Source organism: Podarcis muralis, chromosome 14 (genome assembly GCF_964188315.1).
Source record: "Podarcis muralis chromosome 14, rPodMur119.hap1.1, whole genome shotgun sequence".
NCBI lineage: Eukaryota > Metazoa > Chordata > Lepidosauria > Squamata > Lacertidae > Podarcis > Podarcis muralis.
The window spans coordinates 2,087,474-2,110,094 of NC_135668.1; the positions used below are offsets into that span (position 1 = coordinate 2,087,474).

Below are 22,621 nucleotides of genomic sequence, written 5' to 3' on the forward strand. Positions count from 1 at the left end.
CGCAGCGGCAGTAGATGCTGGCCTCTTTTTGAACAGGCTTCTCAAAAAAGGAGCTGAGGTGCTGACTCAGGGTTTCAGCTGCAGGGGAAAGCAGGCCGCTATGAAACGGCAAGCAAAATAAAATCCAATGTTGTAGTCATGCTGTTGTCTAAAGCATCAAAGTGCTAACTCATGCATGCAGCTGTCCAACCAGCAGCAAGCAATACTGAAATGTGCTCTGCAGACATTTCCCTGCTTCCTCAAGTAGGTTAACGAGTTGGAGTCCCACCACAGACAACACAGAAATGCACTCCAGAACTCACAAAATGGTCATCAGTTTATAATGCACAGCCTTTGTGGGAACACAGGGAAGGTATATATTATTATTATTACAGTGGTACCTCGGGTTACATACACTTCAGGTTACATACGCTTCAGGTTACAGACTCTGCTAACCCAGAAATATTACCTTGGGTTAAGAACTTTGCTTCAGGATGAGAACAGAAATCATGCTCCAGCGGCGTGGCGGCAGCGGGAGGCCCCATTAGCTAAAGTGGTGCTTCAGGTCAAGAACAGTTTCAGGTTAAGAACAGACCTCCAGAATGAATTAAGTACTTAACCCAAGGTACCACTGTATTATTATTATTACTATTAGCAACAACAACAACAACAATAATATCACTTTAACAATCCATCCAATTCTTCCATGAGTCAGAGACATTTATTTTTGCCATTGCCACCACCAAACTGATTAGTTCAGTGAGTGAGGCAACTCTCCAACTTGCAATGAGTGGATACAAATACACCAAGATAATGTTGATAATGATAATGATGATTTATTAAATTTCTATACCACCCTTCATCCAAGGATCACAGGGCAGTTTACAATATAAAAACACAAAAATGTATAACATAGTAACATACAAAAACAATAACCAAGGGGTCTCCTTGGCTTTCAGGAGCGGGACAAATATGTGGGTCATGATATGGCCCAGTCCATGGCGTTTCTCACCCACATCATGATACGCAAGATTGTTGATTTTCTGGAACACACAAAACCCCCTTCCCTACACAATGTGAAAAGCAAGACTCATTTTGTCATGCAGATGTTTCATTCTCACCACCACAAGGTCTATGCTCAAGATAAAAAGGATTAGTTGCTTCTTAAACAATTGTCCTGAGCGCACAGTCTAGATGGCTTAATGTAGCAAAAGGTAGATTCTAACAGACAATGCAGCAATTTCAATCTATTTATGCCCCCAACTCTCTAGCTGGATAAACTCCCAGAGTGTCTTACAAATAAAAAAAGTTCTTGCCCTCGGGCTTATAATCTAAAAAGCTGTAATATTAAAGGGAAAAGGGTCAAAGAGGGGAAGAAGAAAACGGGCAAACTCTAATACCAAATTCTTAATGTTATTAGATCCTCAGGACCAGCTTAGAACACTGTAGTGTAGAGGAAAAACAAACACTGCCAGCAAGGAGAAAACTATCACAGCAATGAATGGCCTGGACAATTTTGTCCCTCTCTGATGTGCTGATTTTCTACTCAAATGGACTTCATGGACCACATCTCTCCATATGAACCAATCCAGACCCTGCAATCATCATCTGAGACCCTTCTTCATGTGCCTCCTCCGTGAGAGGTACAGAGGGTGGCAACACAAGAACAGGCCTTTCCTGTGGTGGCTCCCCACTTGTGGAATGCTCTCCCCAGGGAGGCTTGCCTGGAGCCTTTGCTACATATCTTTAGGCGCCAGGCGAAAACATTCCTCTTCTCCCAGGTCTTTGGCTAATTAAACAATTTTTTAACTATTGGGGGGGGGGGTTCTCTCTCTTTCGCCTTTCCCTGCTGTCCAACTCAGACCACCACCCCTTTTCTCTGAGCCATGCTCTTCTGCAATCCTCCTTTCCCAAAACCTCTTCCTTTCCTTGGTGTATGGATCTCTAACCTCTGCTTCTCTTCCTTGCCTAGAACCTTCAGCTTTCCCTCTTCTTACTCAAGAACAATACACTTCAGACAATGGCCGTCAGACACCTTCTGTCTGCCCTGACTTTCCATGACTTTAAGATTCCAAGGTTTGCAGCAATTCAAACATCCCTTAGGTATTGTCAGGCCTGGTCGTTGTCCTCTTCAGATCACCACACAAACGCTTCTTGTTCTTTTATAGAACTTTTTATTGCGTATTAACAAAACAATCTTATAAATGGTTCTTAACTATTCTTCCTCAGAGTCACTTCTTTCAACTACCTTCTGAGCTCTGCTTCTCCGTGACCAGCCACTCTCAAAATGGCGAAGGAGCCCTTCCCTTCGCTTTCCCACTCTTTTCCCTACCCTCCTGGCTAGAGCTGGCTTGTATCTCCCCTCCTCCCAATCTGAGCTAGAACTGAACCCTGGCCTTTCCTGGGAACAGCCGGTCCCTCCCTCTTGTTCCTCTTGCTCCCTTCTATTAGATTCACTGCTCTCCTCCCCCCCTTGGGGAATGCTTTCTCCCTCTGAGAAACTGGAAACTTCTAACTCTTCCCTGACAGGTATATCACTTTATAGATCTCCTGCAAAATATGTATTCATAGGCTCTCTCTTCAACTGAAGACTATACATGACAATATACATTGATACCCCCAAAAAAATCCACCAAAAGAAACTGAATTTTTTTGAATCAAATTTGTTTTAAAATTCCAAAAGCAATATAGTTCATTCAAATTATAGCATTTTTTTCCAGAGCAAATGGATTCAGTTCACTTACCACAATTCTGATCTGATTATATCTAAGATTAAGTTCCGTCAGTGAATCTAGTCCGTTCAGGTTTTCAATGTATGTTAAGCAATTCCGGGCAAGATTCAGCACTCTGAGGTCACTTAAATGGTGGAGATTTTCTATGATAGCAATCTGTAAAAGAGAAGATGAGGAAGAATGAGGATTGTATCAGTTGAGCCCAACCCTTCTTTCCCCCCCTCTAAGAATGACACCATTAAACAAGCAGCTTCTCTTCTAAGCCTGAACTGTGCCTCCGGATCTTATGGAGGTGAAAAAGTGAAATGTTTATGGTCACACCCCTATGCACACTTACAGGGGAGTAAGCTCCACTAAGCACTGTAGGACTTACTTCCAAGCAACCATGCAAAGGATAAGTTAATTGTAGAGCACCAACTACTTAAGAAGCAAATAGCTGAAATAATAGGGTTAGCAAGCAGTACAGCTGACATCACACAGAAATGGAGAACAGGAACAAGTGGCTAAGAATGAAGACTGGAACTCTCCAAAGATGGCTTCTTGCTAGGAGTCCCTGCAGTGCCTCCTTTCAAAAGAGCAGAAGCATTTATCAGAACAGCAGAAATCTGGGATTCATGAAGAATTCATAGAGGTGTTATTTATGAACTTCTTCTGTCAGTGTTAATGGAATTCCTTCCTATCACAGCTTTCCTTCTTTCCTTTTTAAAACACACACAAACTATCTATAGATCTACACACAGACACACATACATGGTTTTATAAAATTATGTTAACTAAAGTAGAAACAAAGCATTAGATGAAACAGAGCTCAAATATTACAGTACGGTTTGAGCACACACAAGATTAAGCATGATTTTCTCAGCTTATCCTTCTCACTCATCCTTCCCCAACAACTAATACTCAGGATACTCCCCTCTGTACACATGAATTCCTTTTAGTAAAAAGCACCATGAATGTTAATCCCTTTTGAAGCTATCTAAACCAGTGACCATCAATACAGTTTAAGACAGCAAATTCCATAAATTAATTATGTATTGTGTGAAGAGGAATCTTCTTCTCTCTACCCTGATCCTACTAGAAATCAACTTCTTTGGCCGGCCTTGTTGTATGATGACACAAGAGAAATCTAATCTTTCCCTATTGTTTTGAATAACTTGATGGGCAGTTTTGCATGTTTTGGTGGGCTGCCATTTCTGCCAGGCCCAGGGTTCACTGCTGCTCCCAATACTTCCTGGGGAGGGCTCTTGAGCAAGACACCTTCCATGCTTCGCCTTCACCCTGTCCCTCAGCAAGTGAGCCTGCTTGTTGCAACAGGTCCAGGAAGGAACTCTTCTCCATCAGCCTCCTATGGGCCCTTAGCAGGTGCTCAACTCTGCTGATCCTTGATGCCAGCCCTGTACATGAACTGACTAACACTTTTTGGTAGTCAGGTGGGTTCTGTTGCAATTTTAATGGCAGACTCTAATCATAAGGTCACAGAAAATATAGCCATGTTCCTCACCATAGCCACCAAAACCAGGTTAGTTACTAAATGGAAAAAGTGGTCAATCAAAATTTTATGTATTTTAAACTATTTCTGACTGTTCACACATTTTATTATTTTAAAAGGCACAATTTGTGTGCACATATATGCCTTATTTCTCTGCTGTGGTTGTGCTGATAACATATGTTTTATGTTCAATGTCTGTAGACCAAATATCCAAAATGACTGATTTAACTGATTCATTTAGTGGATCACAACAATCTTGGCTAAAAAGCACAGAACTGTACAAATACAATGAATCAACATGATAACATTATTAATATGTCACCTACAGGAGAGATCAGTTATTTCATTTATTTGATTCCACTAAATAATCATTTCTCAAAAAATAACTTGAAGTGATTCCACAGTGAAAATATCAATAAAGGTAATTACAAAAATTCCCTATGTCAAACCAATTTTATATGTCAAAACAGTTTCAAATCCAATACAGTCGCAGATTATATAGATTTTCCCCTTACAAGGCTTGTTGAAAAGGGAGGGTCTTTGATAGGCACAGAAAAGAGAGATGGCACCTGAAGAGTAATGAAAGGATACTTCGAGGAGAATGTGCCACCACACTAAAGGCCCAGATTCTACAAGGTCGGATGGACGTCCTAATAAGATGGTATCTGATTTTGTAAACATTAGGTGTGCTCCCCCAACCCACTGGATGTCTTTTTCGAAATAAAAAGCCCCCAAACACTTTAACTCTTCAATATAGTGAAGGAGCAGGTGGTTATCTAGTCATCTGACAGCCCTAACGAAATGAATGATACACTAGACTCCACAGGCTGATGGCATAATTAACTCAATGTAAGATTCTGAAAAACTATGCAAAGTTAAGTTCCTTCAATTTAGCAAGTCTCATGAAAACAAAGGGGAGATGCAAAGCAGCACTACACCTAAAAAGCCAGCAACAGGTACCCCATGGTACAAAATGAAAAAGCATTTATCACATTATACCTGATTTCCATGAAGGTCCAAGACATCAAGGCTTACAAGGTTATCCAGGTTTGATATTCTCCTTATTCTGAAACATTCAAGAAGTATTTTTATTTCAAGGAGGGGAAATTTATTCCCATTTGCCCCCTGCCCAGGCTTTAATCTGCTATGGGCTTCTGTCCAGCATAACCAACCACCTGAGGATCTAATCCCAAGCAGAATGCCAGTGCATCCCAGAACCTCCAGCATACACAGGTCCCCAATGTGAAGGCAAGGACAGTGGGATTCAACCACAGATCTACCCCTGCTGCTAACGTAAATGGTAAAGCCAACATGCTGAACAGAGGCAGAAAAAAAGGGAAGACCTCCATACACCAGCTTGAAATTGTATGGATTCTGGAAGTGGAGTGCTTAGCAAGATGGTGGATACAGGACAAGATGCAACAGCAAACTTGGGAAAACAGCAGCTTCTGAGACTTCTTGCAGTATTAAGCACTCCAATAAAGGAGAGTGAAATTATGAATCTCCTAGCAATCTGTTCCTGACTGGCACCAGGAACTCACCCTCCTCCAATCCAAGGGTGGTTAGAAGTAAATAAAGAAGAAAGCCCCACTTAATTCATAGTTACTTGTGGTTTGTCCCATATTCAGACTTGCATTAATAGCCGCAACTGAACAACCTCCCCTCCGAGTTTGAGGCATCTCAAGTGCGTGGAAGAGGATCTTGCATTTCTCCTCCACTCTCGCCCGGTTCCCGGTTGAGACCAGCAGGAGTGGTGAGTAAAGCTTGGAAAGAGTCTCAGAGGAAAATGTTGGGATTTGCAGGAGCTGCTCACTCCTAGGGAGGTGGTGTGTCCTTCTGCACTGCTGGGGGGAGGGAGTCTCACAGAAGGAGGACGATTTCCTCAGGCTCCCCTCACGCAAGACAGGGAAAAGCTGGCAGGGCAAAGTTGGGACTCTTTCAAAGTTGGGACTCTTTCTGAAGTTAGCTCCTGCTCCTAGACTATCCCAGCCCTGATATTCTCAGATAGTACGGAGTCTTTATCATGTATAGTTTGGCTTGCTCTCTAGCAGAGTGCAAGCTGGTATAAGATACTGTTTTTCTACTTGTTCGATGTTTTATGATGTTTTTATATACAGTGGTACCTCGGTTTAAGAACAGCCCTGTTTACGAACTATTCGGTATATGAATTCTGCAAAATCGGAAGTAGTGTTCCAGTTAGCAAACTTTACCTCGGTCTACAAACATTCGGTCTACTGAATGGTAGAAGGGCACCAGCAGCAGGAGGCCTCATTAGGGAAAGCGTGCCTCAGTTTAAGAACGGCTTTGGTTTAAGAACAGACTTCCAGAACAGATTACGTTTGTAAACCGAAGTACCACTGTATTCTGTATGCCACCCAGAGGGATATTAATAATAATAATCTTATTCTTATTATTTTTTATTATTCAAAGCCAATATGTACATTTCTGCCATCAACTGGAAAAATATGCAAAGCTTATTAGGGTCTTGAAATATGCATGCTGTTGATTTCACCATTTTTTAAAAAAATGTATTTTTTTATTAAAGATTTCTTGGTTTACAAAAGTATGTGCAATATCTCTTTTTCCAAGTTACATTTTCTACAGATCAGTTTCATTTGTTGAGACATTAGTGTTACATTAGTAAGAAAAGTAGGAAAGAGGTGGGGGGAACGGTAAGTGGGGTGGGGTCAGGTGGCAAGGTTTCTATTTTACTTAATGTATGTGCAGGGTTTTGTGTCAGCATCGCTTGTGCAGGTAATAATAATAATAATAATAATAATAATAATAATAATAATATTTATATCCCGCCCATCTGGCTGGGTTTCTCCAGCCATTCTGGGCAGCTTCCAACAGAACACTAAAATACAATAACTTTTAAACATTAAAAGCTTCCCTAAACAGGGCTGCCTTCAGATGTCTTCTAACAGTTTGGTAGTTATTTTTCTCTTTGACATCTGGTGGGAGGGTGTTAGACAGGGCAGGTGCCACTACCGAGAAGGCCCTCTGCCTGGTTCCCTGTAACTTGTATGTGCGGGGTTTTGTGTCAGCGTCGCTTGTGCGAGAGAGGTTGGGGTTGGCCTAGGGTGTGGTTGTTTGTGATTGGCTGTGGTGAACTCCATGTGTGAGTTGGGTGGCTGGGTGTTTTTGGATCAGGTTAGCCATATTGATTCATATGCTATTGGTGGATTCTTGTCATTGTCTTGTTGGGCTGTATATGTGATAAAAGGGAGCCACACCGGGATGAAGGCATCTTCTTCTATTTGTCCCCGTGTCAGTTTCAGTTTATTGGTTAATTTTTCTAGTAAGGCTGTTTCCCATACTACTTGGTACCATTGGTCCATGCTTACTCCTGACATGTTTCTCCAGTGTCTGGTTATGATGTTTCTGGCTGCTGAGAGTAGGTGGGTGATGAGTTCTTTGTGATGTGAGTGGGAATTATTGTCTTGGAAGACGTTTAGTAGGGCCAGTTCTGGGGTGATTTCTAATACTTGCTTGTTTATTTTACATATTACTTGTATGGCTGTTGTCCAGAATAGTTGGATTTTGGGGAATTCCACCACATGTGGAGGTATGTACCTGTGGAGGTGCACCCTCTCCAGCATTTTGATGAGGTTCCTGGGTGTATTAGTGCTAATTTCCTCGGTGTTAGGTACCACCTGTGAGTTTCAGAGTGAGTTCTTTCCTTTTCGTTGATATGGATTTAAAGGGAGGTTTAGACCAAATTCTGGTCCACTGAGTGGGGTTAATCTCATAGCCTATGTCATCTTCCCATTGTTTTTTGATTACGTCTAGGGGGGTTGTGGGATTTTGGAGTAGTATTTTGTATATTGCGGATACCATCCCTTTGCCGTTTCCCTTTGTTGTTAGGAGGTGGTTTTCAAGGGTTGTCAGGGGCCTAGTTGCTGCTGATTTTACTACTGGATTGTTTAAGAGGGCATGTAATTGGTGGGGTGTTAGCCAGGGCATTTGGGCGTCTTCTAGTTTGTCTTGTATTTCTTGTGTTGATAAGGGTTTGTTATTTTTATAGAAGTCTGTTAGGCGATATAAGCCTTTGGTTTGCCAGGTTTTTATCTGGAGGTTTTGTGCTGTGTGATGGAATAATGGGTGGTGTGCCAAGGGAATTAGTGGGGCTGGGGCTGGGGACAGTTTACCTTTCCATGCTTTAAGCATGGTCTGTGTGACCTGTTTAGTGTTGTGGGAATTTTCCTCCGTTTGGGAGGAATGGGTATGCTGTGGTGCAGGTATTTTCAATTGTGTCCATCTCCAGGTGTATTCGTTGTTTTGTCTCATCTTCTAGTATATATGGGATTATGTGACGTACTTGGCTGGCAATATAATATGCTTCTATGTTGGGGATTTCCCATCGTCCTTCTGAGAAGGGGAGGTGCAGGTATTTGGGGCCATTTACGGAGTTGGGCTGGGGGAATCCAGGTTGGGAGGGTTTGGAATAGGTAGGTTAGTTTTGGGAGGGTGATCATTTTTATCATGGCTATTTTGTCCGAGAGAGTGAAGTTCATGTTGTTCCATCTCTTTAGATCTTTGTTAATTTGTTGTCACAAGGGGTTGTAGTTGTGGAGCTATAATTTATTGAGGTTTCTGGTTATTTGTACCCCCTAGGTATCTGAACTTGGTGTGGCAAAATTTTACCTTGGCGACGTTAGCGCAGGCATAGGAAACTCGGCCCTCCAGATGTTTTGGGACTACAGTGGTGCCTCGCAAGACGAAATTAATTCGTTCCGCAAGTTTTTTCTTCTTGTGAGTTTTTCGTCTTGCGAAGCACGGTTTCCCATAGGAATGCATTGAAAATCAATTAATGCGTTCCTAGGGAAACCGCTTGCCAGGCTGGCGGTGCGGAGAAGGGCTTTTCTCCCCACCGCAAGCCTTCAGCACAGGTACGGGAACAGAGGGGAAGGCGCGCAGCGCTTTCCCTCTGTTCCCGGGGCTTGCGTGGGAGGAGGGTTTTTCCTCCCCACCGCCAACATTCAGAACAGCATTCTGAATGTTGGCGGTGGGAAGGAAAACCCTTCTCCCACCCCAAGTCTTCAGGACAGCCATCCGAAGGCTGGCGCGGGGAGAAGGTCTCTCCGCCCCCCCCCCCACGCCAGGCTTCGGTGCATCCTTCAGAGGCTGCTGCCATAGTCACGCGTCACTTCTCCAGCTGGGAGAGGGTCGCGGGGGGCTTCTTTAGCCCCGCGCGCGCTCTCCCGGCTGGAGAGGTGACGGGCGCCTATGGAGGCTCCTGCCATAGGCGCGCGTCACTTCTCCAGCCGGGAGAGGGTCGCGGGGGGCTGGTTTAGCCCCGCGCGCGCTCTCCCGGCTGGAGAGGTGACGGGCGCCTATGGAGGTTCCTGCCATAGGCGCGCGTCACTTCTCCAGCCGGGAGAGGGTCGCGGGGGGTTTCTTTAGCCCCGCGCGCGTTCTCCCGGCTGGAGAGGTGATGGGCGCCTATGGAGGTTCCTGCCATAGGCGCGCGTCACTTCTCCAGCCGGGAGAGGGTCGCGGGGGGGCTGCTTTAGCCCCACGCGCGCGCTCTCCCAGCTGGAGAGGTGACGCTCGGCTATGGAGGCTCCTGCCATAGGCGCGCGTCACCTGGGAGAGGGTCGCGGGGCTATGGCTTCTTTAGCCCCGTGCGCGCTCTCCCGGTTGGAGAGGTGACGCTCGGCTATGGAGGCTCCTGACATAGGCGCGCGTCACCTGGGAGAGGGTCGCGGGGGGCTGCTTTAGCCCCGCGCGCGCTCTCCCGGCTGGAGAGGTGACGCTCGGCTATGGAGGCTCCTGCCATAGGCGCGCGTCACTTCTCCAGCCGGGAGAGGGTCGCGGCAGGCTGCTTTAGCTTCTTTAGCTTCGGAGCATCCTTCCGAAGCCTGGCGGCAGGAAGAGGTCTCTCCGCCCCGCCGCCAGCCTTCGGAGGAGGTCCGAGGACAGTGGGGAAGACGCGCTGCGCTTCCCCGCTGTCCCGGAGATTTCCCTATGGGCTTTCGTCTTGCGAAGCAAGCCCATAGGGAAATTCGTTTTGCGAAGCGCCTCCAAAACGGAAAACCCTTTCGTCTAGCGGGTTTTCCGTCTTGCGAGGCGTTCGTCTTGCGGGGTACCACTGTACAACTCCCATCATCCCTGACCACGAGTCCTGTTAGCTAGGGATGATGGGAGTTGTAGTCCCAAAACATCTGGAAGGCCAAGTTTGACTATGCCTGTGTTAGCGAGTTCTTTTTCGATGTGAGGAGGGGTGCTGAAGCACATGGCTTCCAACTTTGCAAAATTCACCTGTTGGCCCAACACCATTGCAAATGTAATGAGCTCTCTGATTAGGGAGGTTGCTGTGTTTATGGGGTCTGGTGTTGACACCATTAGGTCATCTGCAAAGAGACCTAATTTATAGGTTCAGTATCACCCATGTTGTCAGTTTACACTTCACTGTACTGTAGAAGTAGCCAAGACTTTTGATAGCACAGGTCATGCACTGAATTTGGGCAAAGCATGCCTGTGTGCGTATAATTACATCATTTGGCCCAACATTAACGGTCTTTGTCTAATAGCCGACCAATTCTGTCTACTCCATTTGCTTCTAGACTCCTTCCCACTGGCAGCACACGTTCCCACATGCCCTGGGCTTTGTATGCTTCTGAGAAGTTGGAAGGTTAATAAACATACCATAATATTTTGGCAGCTGAGGTAATGACTTTTGAGGGCTCGTTTCACGGTACACCTATGGAGATTTCAAAATCTACAGTCTGCATTCACCCCAGGTTGTGTTCTTGCTTGGGGAGCAAATTGGCAAAACTGCTATGCTTTTTCTCATATCCACAAATTCTGTACCTTATTTTGATACCACAGTCACCTCTGTATTGTCACATGTCCCAATTAGTCAGGGCTGGCTTTGACTTTGCAAGCAGACAGCTAGGTAAGTCGTGATTCCCAAGCAATAAGAAGCAGATTATGTTGCATTCCGTCTCTGCCAACCATAGGGGGACTTATTTGACATTACAGTGAACACACCCTATGCAAGTTTCACAGAGAACACTAGAAAAGTGTTTTTTTAAGTATGTCAAGGTCCCCTCCCTTTTTTACCTGTTATTTCCTAACAAAAGCACACGGAGGGACCTTAGTGTAGTAAGGCCGCTGATTTCCTCTATCTGATTATCATACAGATCTAAGAAAACAAGATGCTGCAAATTAGAGATATTCTGGATCCGTGTTATGCAGTTATGCTGGAAGCTCAGCAGACGAAGGTGCTCTTCTCCATCAATAATTGGGCAAACAGTCAGCTTTTGTCTAGGAGGGGGAAAGTTTTAAGGAATGTTTAGTACAGGTGACAACAAACACAGGGAATCACTTCTAATAGCAAACTCAAGCAAAGTGTTGGCATGACTGAAGCAGTGAGAAAAAAGGTAGAGCTATCAGCATAGGGGAAGTCCAAGGTTTTCAAAACCACAAAAATATCAGGAAGTCAAAAAGATTGCAATGAGGACAGAGCATGCACTGTAGCCATGAGTACCCATTAAAAGAGAAAACCAGAAAACCAGGGGGAAGTGGCAATGCAAAGGACCTGATTTCCCAAACAGGTAAACTCCAGTTCTGAGGGGACATTTTGCCCTCAAATATTCCATAGTACTTTATTCAAACTTCCGCTGTTGTTTACATCCATGATTTTTCTATCAGCTTTCTCCATCCCTGCTTTATTCAACCTTTTGCTGTTATTTTAACCACCACTTTTCCCCACCCCTCGATGTTTCTCCCTTCTCACTCCCATGCCATGTCCACTGCTGTTGTGCAACCTTCCCTCTCTTTTGTTTCCCTCCACCACCCCGACTTCATGGAAATCCAGGATTGTGATATGGCACTACAAATCCTCCTATGGGGGTTGTGCAGCCTTACCTTTTTATGCACATAGGAGTAAAACCACTGAAGTTCTTAATACTAGCCACTGCTCATGATTTTCCCAGACAGACTAACAGTGCAATTCTATTCTAGTCAGAAATAAGTACCACTGAATTCAAATGGGGCTTACTCCCAGGTAAATGGGATTATGGCTGTGGCCTAAGGCTGAAATCCTATGAGTATGTGTGATATGATATCATAACTCCTTCTATGTAAACATGTACATTACTGTGAAAAGCATCACCCACCAATTCTATTTTTACCTTTCAAGGGTCAGCCTGTCAGAATGCTGCATTTTCTCTTCTGCAGTTCGGTGCACTAGGGGAAAAGCAGTGTTCCCATAAGTGATATTATCTAATAGAAAAATAAACATTTAAAGGAATTTAACTTTAAAAAACACACATATTACCATTTTACTGTCCAATGATGCACGTGCCTAACTAGCTCTAGCAAAAAACATGAGAGACTTGATGCGAAGGTTGCAATGCCAGAGTTAAGGAAGGGGATGTGCTCCTTGTGCGCCAGTCGGAAGCAGTTTTGTTGGGAAATGCTTGTAAGTGACATGGCAATATGGCACATGGAAGGAAAGTATGTATATTCTAATTTCACATCTATGCTTATAAGGTCCAAATTAGCCATGACTATACAGGAAAGAGAAGTCAGGGTTATTGTGGAAATATTATTCCTCTTGTTGGGCAGGGCAAACTATGCATCTAAGTGTATAGCTGCAATCAGCAAGTAGGCCCTGTTGGTAGTTCTGCCTCTAACTGCTGCCCAGCTCACATGGACCCATGACAGGGCCTTCTTGGTGGTGGTTCCATCTGTGGAATACCCTCCCTGGTGAGGCGCATCTGTCTGTCTCACTCCGCAGGCATTTGAAGGCTTATAGGCACTGGCCAAAGCAACCATGAAATTAATAACTGTGAGGGTATGTATGTTCCATTTATGATATGTGGGGTTGTGTTTCCAGTATAACATTACATAAAAACATTGATGATGATGATGATGATGATGATAATGTGAACCAGCATGGTATGACTCCATAGCCTTCCCCAACCTTAGGATGTTTTGCACTATAGTTTCCATTATCCCTGGTCACTGGTGACACTGGCTGGGGCTAATGCAAGCATAGACAAACTCAACCATCCAGATGTTTTCAGACTACAATTCCCACCATCCCTGACCACTGGTCCTGTTAGCTAGGGACAGTGGGAGTTGTAGTCCCAACACATCTGGAGGGCCAAGTTTGCCTATGCCTGGGCTAATGGGAGTTTGTGCCTTCTTAATGTTTCAGACTACAAGTTAGGGAAGGCCAGATTAAGAGTGTCAGACTGGGGAGCTGCAGGTTCATATCCCTGCTCTGTCATGAATCTTACCGACCAATCACAATTTATCAGTCTAACCTGCATCATGGCATTGTTCTAAGGATAAAGCATGACTGGGGTGGGGAGATCCATGGAAGACTTAAATATATTACTTAACTATAATAATTAGATATAATACTGATGAATATAAATATTATATGAACTGGAATAAACAAGCATTGGAAGATATGAGAAAGGTGGAAAGGAAGATGCAGTGCCCGTTATGCGAAGAGGAGCAGAGGCACAGAAGAGGGCTGAGATCTTTGCACAGATGCCCAACGTTCAACCCAGCTTCATACCCAGCATGAAACCTAGCAATAATAATTGTATTATTTATTTATTTATTCATTCATTCATTTATTCATTCATTCATTCATTCAATTTATCAGAAGATCCAAAGGTAGTGGGATACAACTAATAGTTGTACATATTAGTTACTGCCTCAGATAATGAAGGTAGTACACAGGTATTGTGGCTAGTTACCAATGCCAGCCTTACCACCCATGTATTTGTCTAATCCCCCTTTAATGCCATCCAAGTTGGTCACCCTCACAACGTCTTGCAATAGCAAAATTCCTTCTGCCCAGCCTGAATTTACCACCATTCACTTTCACTGGATGCCCCTACTGGGTTCTAGTTCTATGAAACATAGAAAAATTTCTTTTTCTCCATATCGGCCACATCATGCTCACCTCTATCATGTCCTCCTTTACCTGTCTTTCAACAGACGCCAAATGTTTGGAGGCCTGCTTTATCCACCACATCAGTGCTCATCACTTACCTGAAATATTTGGACTAGCATTATGACAGCCCTGTTGAAGTCTGTATTTTGAAGGGTTAGGAAAGGAGGAATCTCCAAATGTTGCCAGAGAGCCTGCACCATATTTCACCTCCATGCTGGGAATATCTGCAAAATTTGGTGCTACAGGGACATACAACTTTTTACTGCGTGATAAAGGACTTAATCTTCCATCGGCTGGGGGGAAAATATATATATAAGGGTTATGACAGTGCTGCTCATCAAAATACAGAACTACAGTTGCAGTCCTTTGCACTCCTTGGCACACTAACTTGGGATGAAGTCCCTTTGAAATCAGCAGGTATGCTATAATTCATCAGCTATACGTGAGAATTTCACAAACTATCATACTTGCTATGACCACAGTCTCCCTCCATGTGTTATAGACTCAACTTCTACATGCATAGGAGAGAGCCTACATGAGTAGAAAAGGCTCCACAGTATGGAAGTTACCCCTCCAACTCACGGAAAGAAACAGAGACTGCAGTCAGGGGCAGAGCTAGAATGATCATCTCCTATCCCCCTCATCGAGCAGATCATTATTATTATTATTATTACAGTTATTCACTGCTTACTACATCCAGTGACTCAAAGCGGCCTACATATGTAAAAAGTATATACAAACGCTTAACACAACACCAAACTAATAAAACACCAGTATTTCCTAGAACATGCATGTCAAATGTGGATGATCTGTGACTTTGGAAGCCCATGCAAAAGTTTTAAGAACCTGTTTGGACTGGGGCTCCCCAACACATCCCCACTGGGTGTGTTAGCCACCCTTTTATGTGTTTGCTGCAGCCAACATCAATGCAACAGAAGTAAACTGACAGTAACTGTATCTGCCGTGTGGATCTCAAAGTGGTCCTAAACTAGAAAAAAATCTATGGTTTGCCTGCAGACAGCTTTGCTACCTATTTCAAGAAACAGTGAGAAATTAAATTACAAATAATGAAAATATGCTACAGCTGTAAAAACATTTATTCTTTTCATGGTTGGCATGCAAACTTTAAGAAAGAGGAGTCAGTCTCAAAATGTTACCTTGTTTTCCTGAATAGTTCTTTTCAAGATCATGCTGCAAGAATCTGTTATGAAGATACGGCTGCTCTTTGTGTAATCTGAACTCAAGCTGCAACAGAAATTATTACAACAAACCATTATACGTCAATGCAAACAAATGAGAAAGTAAGAAAAACGTGGATCTGGATGTATTGGGACTGCAATAAGGCTGCAATCATACACACATTTTTCTGGAAATAAGTTCCACTTAACTCAGTAGGACTTACCGTACTTCTGAACATACAGGTATAGATAGGATTGCACTGTGACCTTGGTTTCAGATGTAGACTGGAAATTTCATATAACAGCCCAATGATACGTTGGTGTGGTTGGGAAGTTCGGTCCAGGCACAGGAAACTGGATACAGAGAACTACTTCCATATGTGGAAGGGCCATAACTCAGTGGTAGAGCTTTGCAGGCAAAATGCCCCAGGTTCAACCCAGGTAGGGGTGGAAAAGTCCCCTGAATGAGATCCTGGAGAGCCGCTGGTGGTGGTCTATGTAGACCAGGGGTGGCCAACTCCCAAGAGACTGCAATCTACTCATAGAGTTAAAAACTGGCAGTGATCTACCCCCTTTTGGGGGGTTCAGGTCAAAGTTGTTGAAATTTTCTTAGGGAGGAGGAAAGCCCAGTTTTTTAGGGGTTCAGGTCAAGGATGTTGAGCTTTTTTCAGGCGACCCAAACTTGTTGAGCTTCTTTGTGGGAAGCCACTGATCTACCAGTGATCTACCACAGACGTCCAGTGATCTACCGGTAGATCAAAGACAATATAAATGGACCAATCTGTTTCAGTATAAGGCAGCTTCCTATTGTCCTATCCATAGTTCTATGAAATTGTACCCCTTCCCCTCACCACACCTATAACCAACCATGTGTATGATGTAGAATACCAATGTACACTTCTATGTCAGTATCACATTTCATAATATTCACAACAGGGGGCAGTCAATGCCTCACTGTGCATGTGGGATTCCCTTACCATTTGGGACAGAGAAGTAGATGTACAGTAAATCTGCAATTTGCACTCACTTTACATGTGCAATTGCAACATTATCTGAAGGGAATAAATAAGCAACAGAGAGTAGAGTCTCTTCGTTTATTTATTTCCACAGACACACATGTACACCCAGAGGATTTCCCTTGCTTACCATGCTTTGGGGAGATCATGGGAGGGCCCTGGGAAGCACCCAGAACCCTTGCACCTCCTTCCCAGAGGCTGGGAAGCAAGGTGGCACCTCACCTACTGGGCTTTGGGAAGGAGACGCAAGGGTTCTGGGATGCTGCCCTTGTACCACCTTCCCAGAGCCCAGTGAGCAGCTCTCCATGTTGGGGTGAGTGGGGGGCAGTTCCAGGGTTTCCTGAATTTGAGCAATTTTGCAATTCAGCACAGACCCCAAGAATCGAACCCCCACATAAGTTGTAGGCCCACTGTATATTAATAAGCTGATTTAATGCTATGCCTCATGCTGCTCAGATAGACCATTAGTGCATTGCGTTTGAATGTTTTATACTTTTATTTTTTCTTTCTCTTAAGAAAAAAATGCTTCTTTTTAAAGACATGCAGACAGGATATCTTCATAATATCTATTAAGCTGTTCCCAGATAGGTAACTGAAAGAAAGGAGTGATTTACTGGAGCACACGGTTAATATGAGGCTGTGTACTCATAGATACAGTATACATTTAAAAGACAACCAAGTGGTGCTAGTAAATAAATTAAAAAAGGAGTTAGCAGCAATGTGCCCTGCCTGGATCACCTACCAAGGCAATAAAAATCAGTAGCCAAGTGAAGTGCTGCTGGCTATTCTCACCAGTGATATAGCGTATATACCATATTTTTCGCCCCATAGGACGCACTTTCCCCCCTCCAAACATGAAGAGGAAACGTGTGTGCGTCCTATGGGGCAAATGCAGGCTTTCGCTGAAGCCTGGAGAGCGAGAGGGGTCGGTGCGCACCGACCCCTCTCGCTCTCCAGGCTTCGTGCAGATCTCCGTAAGCCGTGGGAGCCCGCGCCAGGCTCCCACGGCTTGCGGAGAGTTGCCTCCAGGCTTCACGCAGATCTCCGTAAGCCGTGGGAGCCCGCGCCAGGCTTCCACGGCTTGCGGAGAGTTGCCTGCATGGCAAAGGCTGGGCGCACTGAGCTCAGCGCGCCCAGGCTTCGCGCAGCTCTCCGCAAGGCACCGGGCTCCCACGGCTTGCGGAGAGTTGCCTGTTCTGGGGGCTGGGGTCGGGGGAAGCTCAGGCTTCCCCCGCCCCAGCCCCGCGCCTGGGGGGGGGAATAATTTTTTCCCCTTTATTCCCCCCCCCAAAAAAAAAACTAGGTGCGCCTTATGGGACGGTGCGTCCTCTAGGGCGAAAAATATGGTAGATATGTGTGTTTTCATGTCCTGGATCACTATTACTATTACTATATTTATATGCTGCCCATCTGACTGGACTGCCCCAGCCACTCAGGGTAACTCACAGGGTGACAACAAAATATATAAAACACAATAAAACATCAAGTATTTGATCAGCCATTGTCAACCTGGAGCCCTCCAGATGTTTTGGACTACAATACTCATCAGCTCCAATCACTACTGCCAAACTTGCTGGGGCTAATGATTGTTGTAGTCCAAAACATCTGGAGGACACTAGATTGACAAAGGCTACATTAGATCATATGCACAGTTACAAATCATATGGGAAATTTCATTGAAAGCATTCTAATCTATCATTTGATGACACAAAACATCAAATACACTGGACAACTGTGTACAGCTGTATTTCAATAATAAAAAATCAGGTCTCACAGGCTTGGTTCTTTCTGCTGCTGATGTACTCTGGAGAACCAGCTGAAGCCCATAATTGTTGGCCTGGAAATTGAAGAGGTATTAATAACTTTCAGGAATATATAATTTAAATAACAGAAGGTGAAGAATGCTAGAAAATCAGAGACACTCTATAATCTAATAATCTGAAATAAGAGATGGAAGATCGCTAACGAATCTGCCACCACATCCAGTGACCAGTTTTTGACCACATGTCATATAACAAACATACCAATGTATGCTAAAGAAAGATTAAAACCTCATATAGATATATATGAATTTAAAAGCAATGGAAATAAAAATTGGAACATAAATAATGATCTGTATGTGGTCACTATATGAATTTTACTGTTTAATTGTTTTTAATGGTTTTTTAAAAATACGTTTCTATTTTAGTTGTAAGCTGGCTTGAGTCCCTATTAGGAAAAAAGGTGGGATATACTAATAATAATAATACAGTAATAATTACAGATGAAGGTGATAACATACACTAGTGCAGTGTTTCCCAACCTTGGGCCTCCAGCTGTTTTTGGACTACAACTCCCATCATCCCTAGTTAGCAAGACCAGTGGTCAGGGATGGTGGGAATTGTAGTTCAAAAACAGCTGGAGGCCCAAGGTTGGGAAACACTGCACTAGTGGTCAAAATTGTGGAAACCTTTTGGAAAAAGTGTATTTCCAAGGTTTGATGGCTCATAACACCACATATTTTTGGAGTAATACCATAAAATGATATAATCAATGCAAAGATAATTTAATGAAGAATGTAATGCAACAAAGTTTGTTCAATTTTCTGTATTCTATCAAAAGTTATAGCCAAGTAACCAGAAAAAAGGAAGCACAACTTGCTTAGGTTGATATGCAGTAGCTTTCCTTTATTTGAATGTAGCCAATGAGCAGGAGTGTTTAGAGAGCCAATCAGGTATCATCTTGTTTTGGCAACGATTCAATCAATGTCACACTAGGATTCAGCTATTGATGCTATGTACTGGAGATGAGAGGAGGACATTTTCAGTTGGCTGATTCTTTTGTGTTCTTTCATTTAGTGAGCTTGTAAAATGTAATAAAATTAAAGAAATGGCACAAAGAGTTGACTGGTCACCCAGAAAGCGATGTGAAATAGCACTACTAAGTGAACAAGGCTACAGTTATGAAGAAATCAGAAGAAAAATTGGTGGAAACTTAACCAAAGGTGGCATTTCTAATTTTTTGAAGAGGTATCAGGAGACTCAGCCACTACAAAATCAGACTGGTAAAGGCAGGAAAAGGTGCACAGCAGCAAGCGATGATAGAAGAAATGAGAGCCTGTGCCTACGGGACAGAAGAAAACCATCTGGGTGTCTACAAGATGACATGGTGCAAGGTAATGTGAAGCTGAGTGCAAGGACTGTTCAACACAGACTGCAGGAATATTGTCTAAATGCTAGAATTCCAAGGAAAAGGTCATCGTTATCTCTCAAACAAAGGTTCAGAAGATGAAACTGGGCATGTTAACTGGGCAGCAGACCAATGGGACAGTGTTATTTGGAGTGATGAGACCCAAATCTCCTTGCTTGGTAGTGATGGCATGAAATATGTGAGGAGAAGAATTGGAGAAGATTTACATCCTACTTGCATTACATCTACCGTGAAACACTCAGTTAGCGTTATGATCTGGGGTTGTATGACAGCAAAAGGTGTGGGCAGAATTTGCGTCATTAATGGGAATGTAAATGCCCAGAAATACATGGCCCAGACCTTAACCCAGCTGAAAATCTATGGAGCCGACTAAAGAAACTTGTTAGTCAGAACCAACCCAGCAATAAAACCCAATTAATACAGGCAATAATTCTATCTTGGTTTAACATTATTACAGCTGCAGAACTAAAACACTTGATTCACTGCATGGGAAGGCATTGTAAGGCCGTAATCAAAGAAAAGGTTACCAAACTAAATATTAACTGACATGGTGAAAATTTTTGTATATCTCATTTGTTCTATGTGTTTCACGTTTCTTTTTTATGACTGCTGTTGTAATAAATAATCCTTCATAACAGTTATTGCATTACATTCTTCATTAAATTATCTTTCCATTGATATATAATTTTATGGTATTACTCCAAAAATAAGTTGTGTTATAAGCTATCAAACCTCGGAAATACACTTTTCCCAAAAGGTTTCCACAAATTTGGCCACTAGTGCACACATAACAACAATAAATACAGATGTATGTGTATTTATTGTTACATTCATTTGCATTATTATTATTATTATTCTATTTATATCCTGCCTTTTTCCAGCACCTTACTTGTTTTTGCATCCATATAAATAAGGATGAGAAAACGTTATATAGGTAGATGAATATTAAATATATGGATTCAGAAGCGTTAAATACACAAATGCAGGAGGGCCCGTGAGGCGAACCCCCCTCCCCCCCGCAGGCGCGGCTCTGCCTCTCCCTTTGTGTCTCCTCAGAGCGGGCTCTGGAGGCGGAGCCGCCCCCCCCCGCCCCCCGCTTACCGAGACGGCGTGTCCCGGTCGGGCCCCGGCGACGGCCGGCCGGCACTTGCTGGGCACCATGGCAACGGGCTCCTCCTCCTCCCGCGGCGGCGGCGGCGCCCAAACCCCTCCGGGCGACGGACGCCTCCTCCCGCTCCCCTTCGGCCGGAAGCCACCCGGCAGTCGCCATAGCAACCGCAGCGCTTCCGGACAGGGCCCCGCCCCCCGCTCCCTCCTTTCTCTGGAGGCTTCGAGGCGACCTTGCCGGGGCGGGGCCTCTCGACTTTCCAGGACTCCAACTCCCATCAGCCCTCAGCACCGGCAGCGCTTGGCTGAGGCTGATGGGAGTTGGAGTCCGTCAGCCACCTGGAGGGCTACCCGCCGCCTTTAAAGACACTCAGTGGCGCCCCGAGAATCATAGACTCGTAGAGTTGGAGGGGACCCCGAGGGTCATCTAGTCCAACCCCCTGCAATGCAGGAATCCTGACACGTGCCAATCTCCCATCTAATTGAAAAGCGTGCTGCACCCTGCTTAGCTTGGAAAATATGCTAGCAGTTTTGTTGTCCGCTGCAAGAGAAAGAGGCCATTAAACTTAATAAATTGTTGTTGTTGGCATCCATCTGTCTCAGGAGATAAAGGAGGAGTGCACTTTCGGCAGTGAAGACAAACTTGGAAGGTTACAGCACCAGCTTTGACTGTAGAGACCAATACAGGAGAGACATGTTTTGTTGCCGCTGGGGCAGGTGAAGGTATCCGCTTGTGCCGCTGCAGATGCACCGGGGAATTTCTTCTCTCTAGACTCCTGTCAGTGGTCATTCCTCCTGTGGTCACTGCTGTGGATACACAACATGTCTGTCTCCAGGTGCTGCCAGGGATTCCCACATGACAGGGTTAATGCTGCCTGCCCTCATGTCATGTTGGCAGACATCTTTGCCTGAAGCCATCTTCCCTCCCAGAGCGGGTCCTTGAGGATCCTGCCGTCTTCCATTCTGCGGACATGACCAACCCAGCATAGATGTCTCTGAGACAGAAGTGCAAGTGTGCTGGTAATGTGAGCGTGGAACAGCACATCTTTGTTTGTAGTTCTGTCCTGCCATGTGATGCCCAGAATCTTCCTGATGTAGCGCATGTGGAAGAGGTTGAGGCATTGCTCCTGCGGCCCAATGTCAGGTGCAACCAGCTAAGTCACAAAGGGAGTGAGGCGACACCTCCTGACCACCCTTTTAGCAACATTCACATGGAAGCTGGAGGTGTGGATTGCATGAGGCACCTGCCTTGCTCCACCCCTATGGCAAGGGCTGGGGAACATGTGGCCCGCCAGATGTTGCTGGATTCCTATCAGGCCCTGGCTTCCGTGGCCAATACTCAGGGATGGGGGAGCTGGGCTTCAGCAGCATCTGTAGAAGATGCCATTGCGTTATTTAAGGACATCGGAAGAATCTACTGGATTTAGTTGAGATTCCTGCACTGCAGGAGGTTGGACTAGATGACCTTTGGAGTCCCTTCCAACTCTACAATTCTATTATCTAGTCCAGCATCCTCTTCTCCCAGTAGCTGACCAGATGCCTGTGGGAAACAACAAGGAGGTCCTGAGCACAAGAACTGCTTCCCCTCCTGTAGTTTCCAGCAAGGAGTACTCAGAAGCATTGCTTCCTTCAGTTTTGGAGGCAGAGCACAGCCATCGCTGCTACCAACCATGGATAGACCTCTCCTCCATGAATTGGTCCAGGCCTTTCCAAGTTGGTGACCATCACTGCCTTTTCTGGGAGGTAGTTCCATAGTTTAAATATGCACTACATGGGGACTTCCGGGTTAGCGCGATCTGGAAATGGCGGATTCCCTCCGAGCTGCGGAGGGAATTGGCTCCACGGAGGTTGGGTCTTGCCGCGCCGGCGACGCGGGGACCCTCAGAAACCGTAGGCGCTGAAGCCTACGGACGGGAAGACTCGGTGGGTGCCCTAAGCACCCCCTCCGACCCTCGAAAAGGGTACGGAGGGCGGTGTGGCGCTGAGAGTCGATCGACACCTCGGTG

General features: G+C 44.7%; 1 protein-coding gene across 9 annotated transcripts in view; it reads right to left on the bottom strand.

The window, feature by feature from the left end:
• Positions 1–20,909, bottom strand: part of LRRC49 (leucine rich repeat containing 49) — a 57,251-nt gene extending 36,342 nt beyond the window's left edge. For 2 of the 9 annotated variants that reach the window (XM_028706828.2, XM_077918947.1), the window contains exons 1-8: positions 20,610–20,909; positions 18,094–18,156; positions 15,283–15,370; positions 14,224–14,418; positions 12,342–12,432; positions 11,269–11,472; positions 5,200–5,266; positions 2,724–2,867 (exon numbers count right to left, since the gene is read on the bottom strand). In XM_028706828.2, coding sequence (XP_028562661.2) covers positions 2,724–2,867; positions 5,200–5,266; positions 11,269–11,472; positions 12,342–12,432; positions 14,224–14,418; positions 15,283–15,370; positions 18,094–18,156; positions 20,610–20,894 — 1,137 coding nt within the window. In that variant the 5' untranslated portion in view covers positions 20,895–20,909. Of the gene's footprint in view, positions 1–2,723; positions 2,868–5,199; positions 5,267–11,268; positions 11,473–12,341; positions 12,433–14,134; positions 14,199–14,223; positions 14,419–15,282; positions 15,371–18,093; positions 18,157–20,609 lie in introns of those variants that run through there. The other 7 variants (XM_028706830.2, XM_028706829.2, XM_028706831.2 and 4 more) reach the window with 7 other exon arrangements.
• Between the last annotated feature and the right edge of the window lie 1,712 nt (positions 20,910–22,621).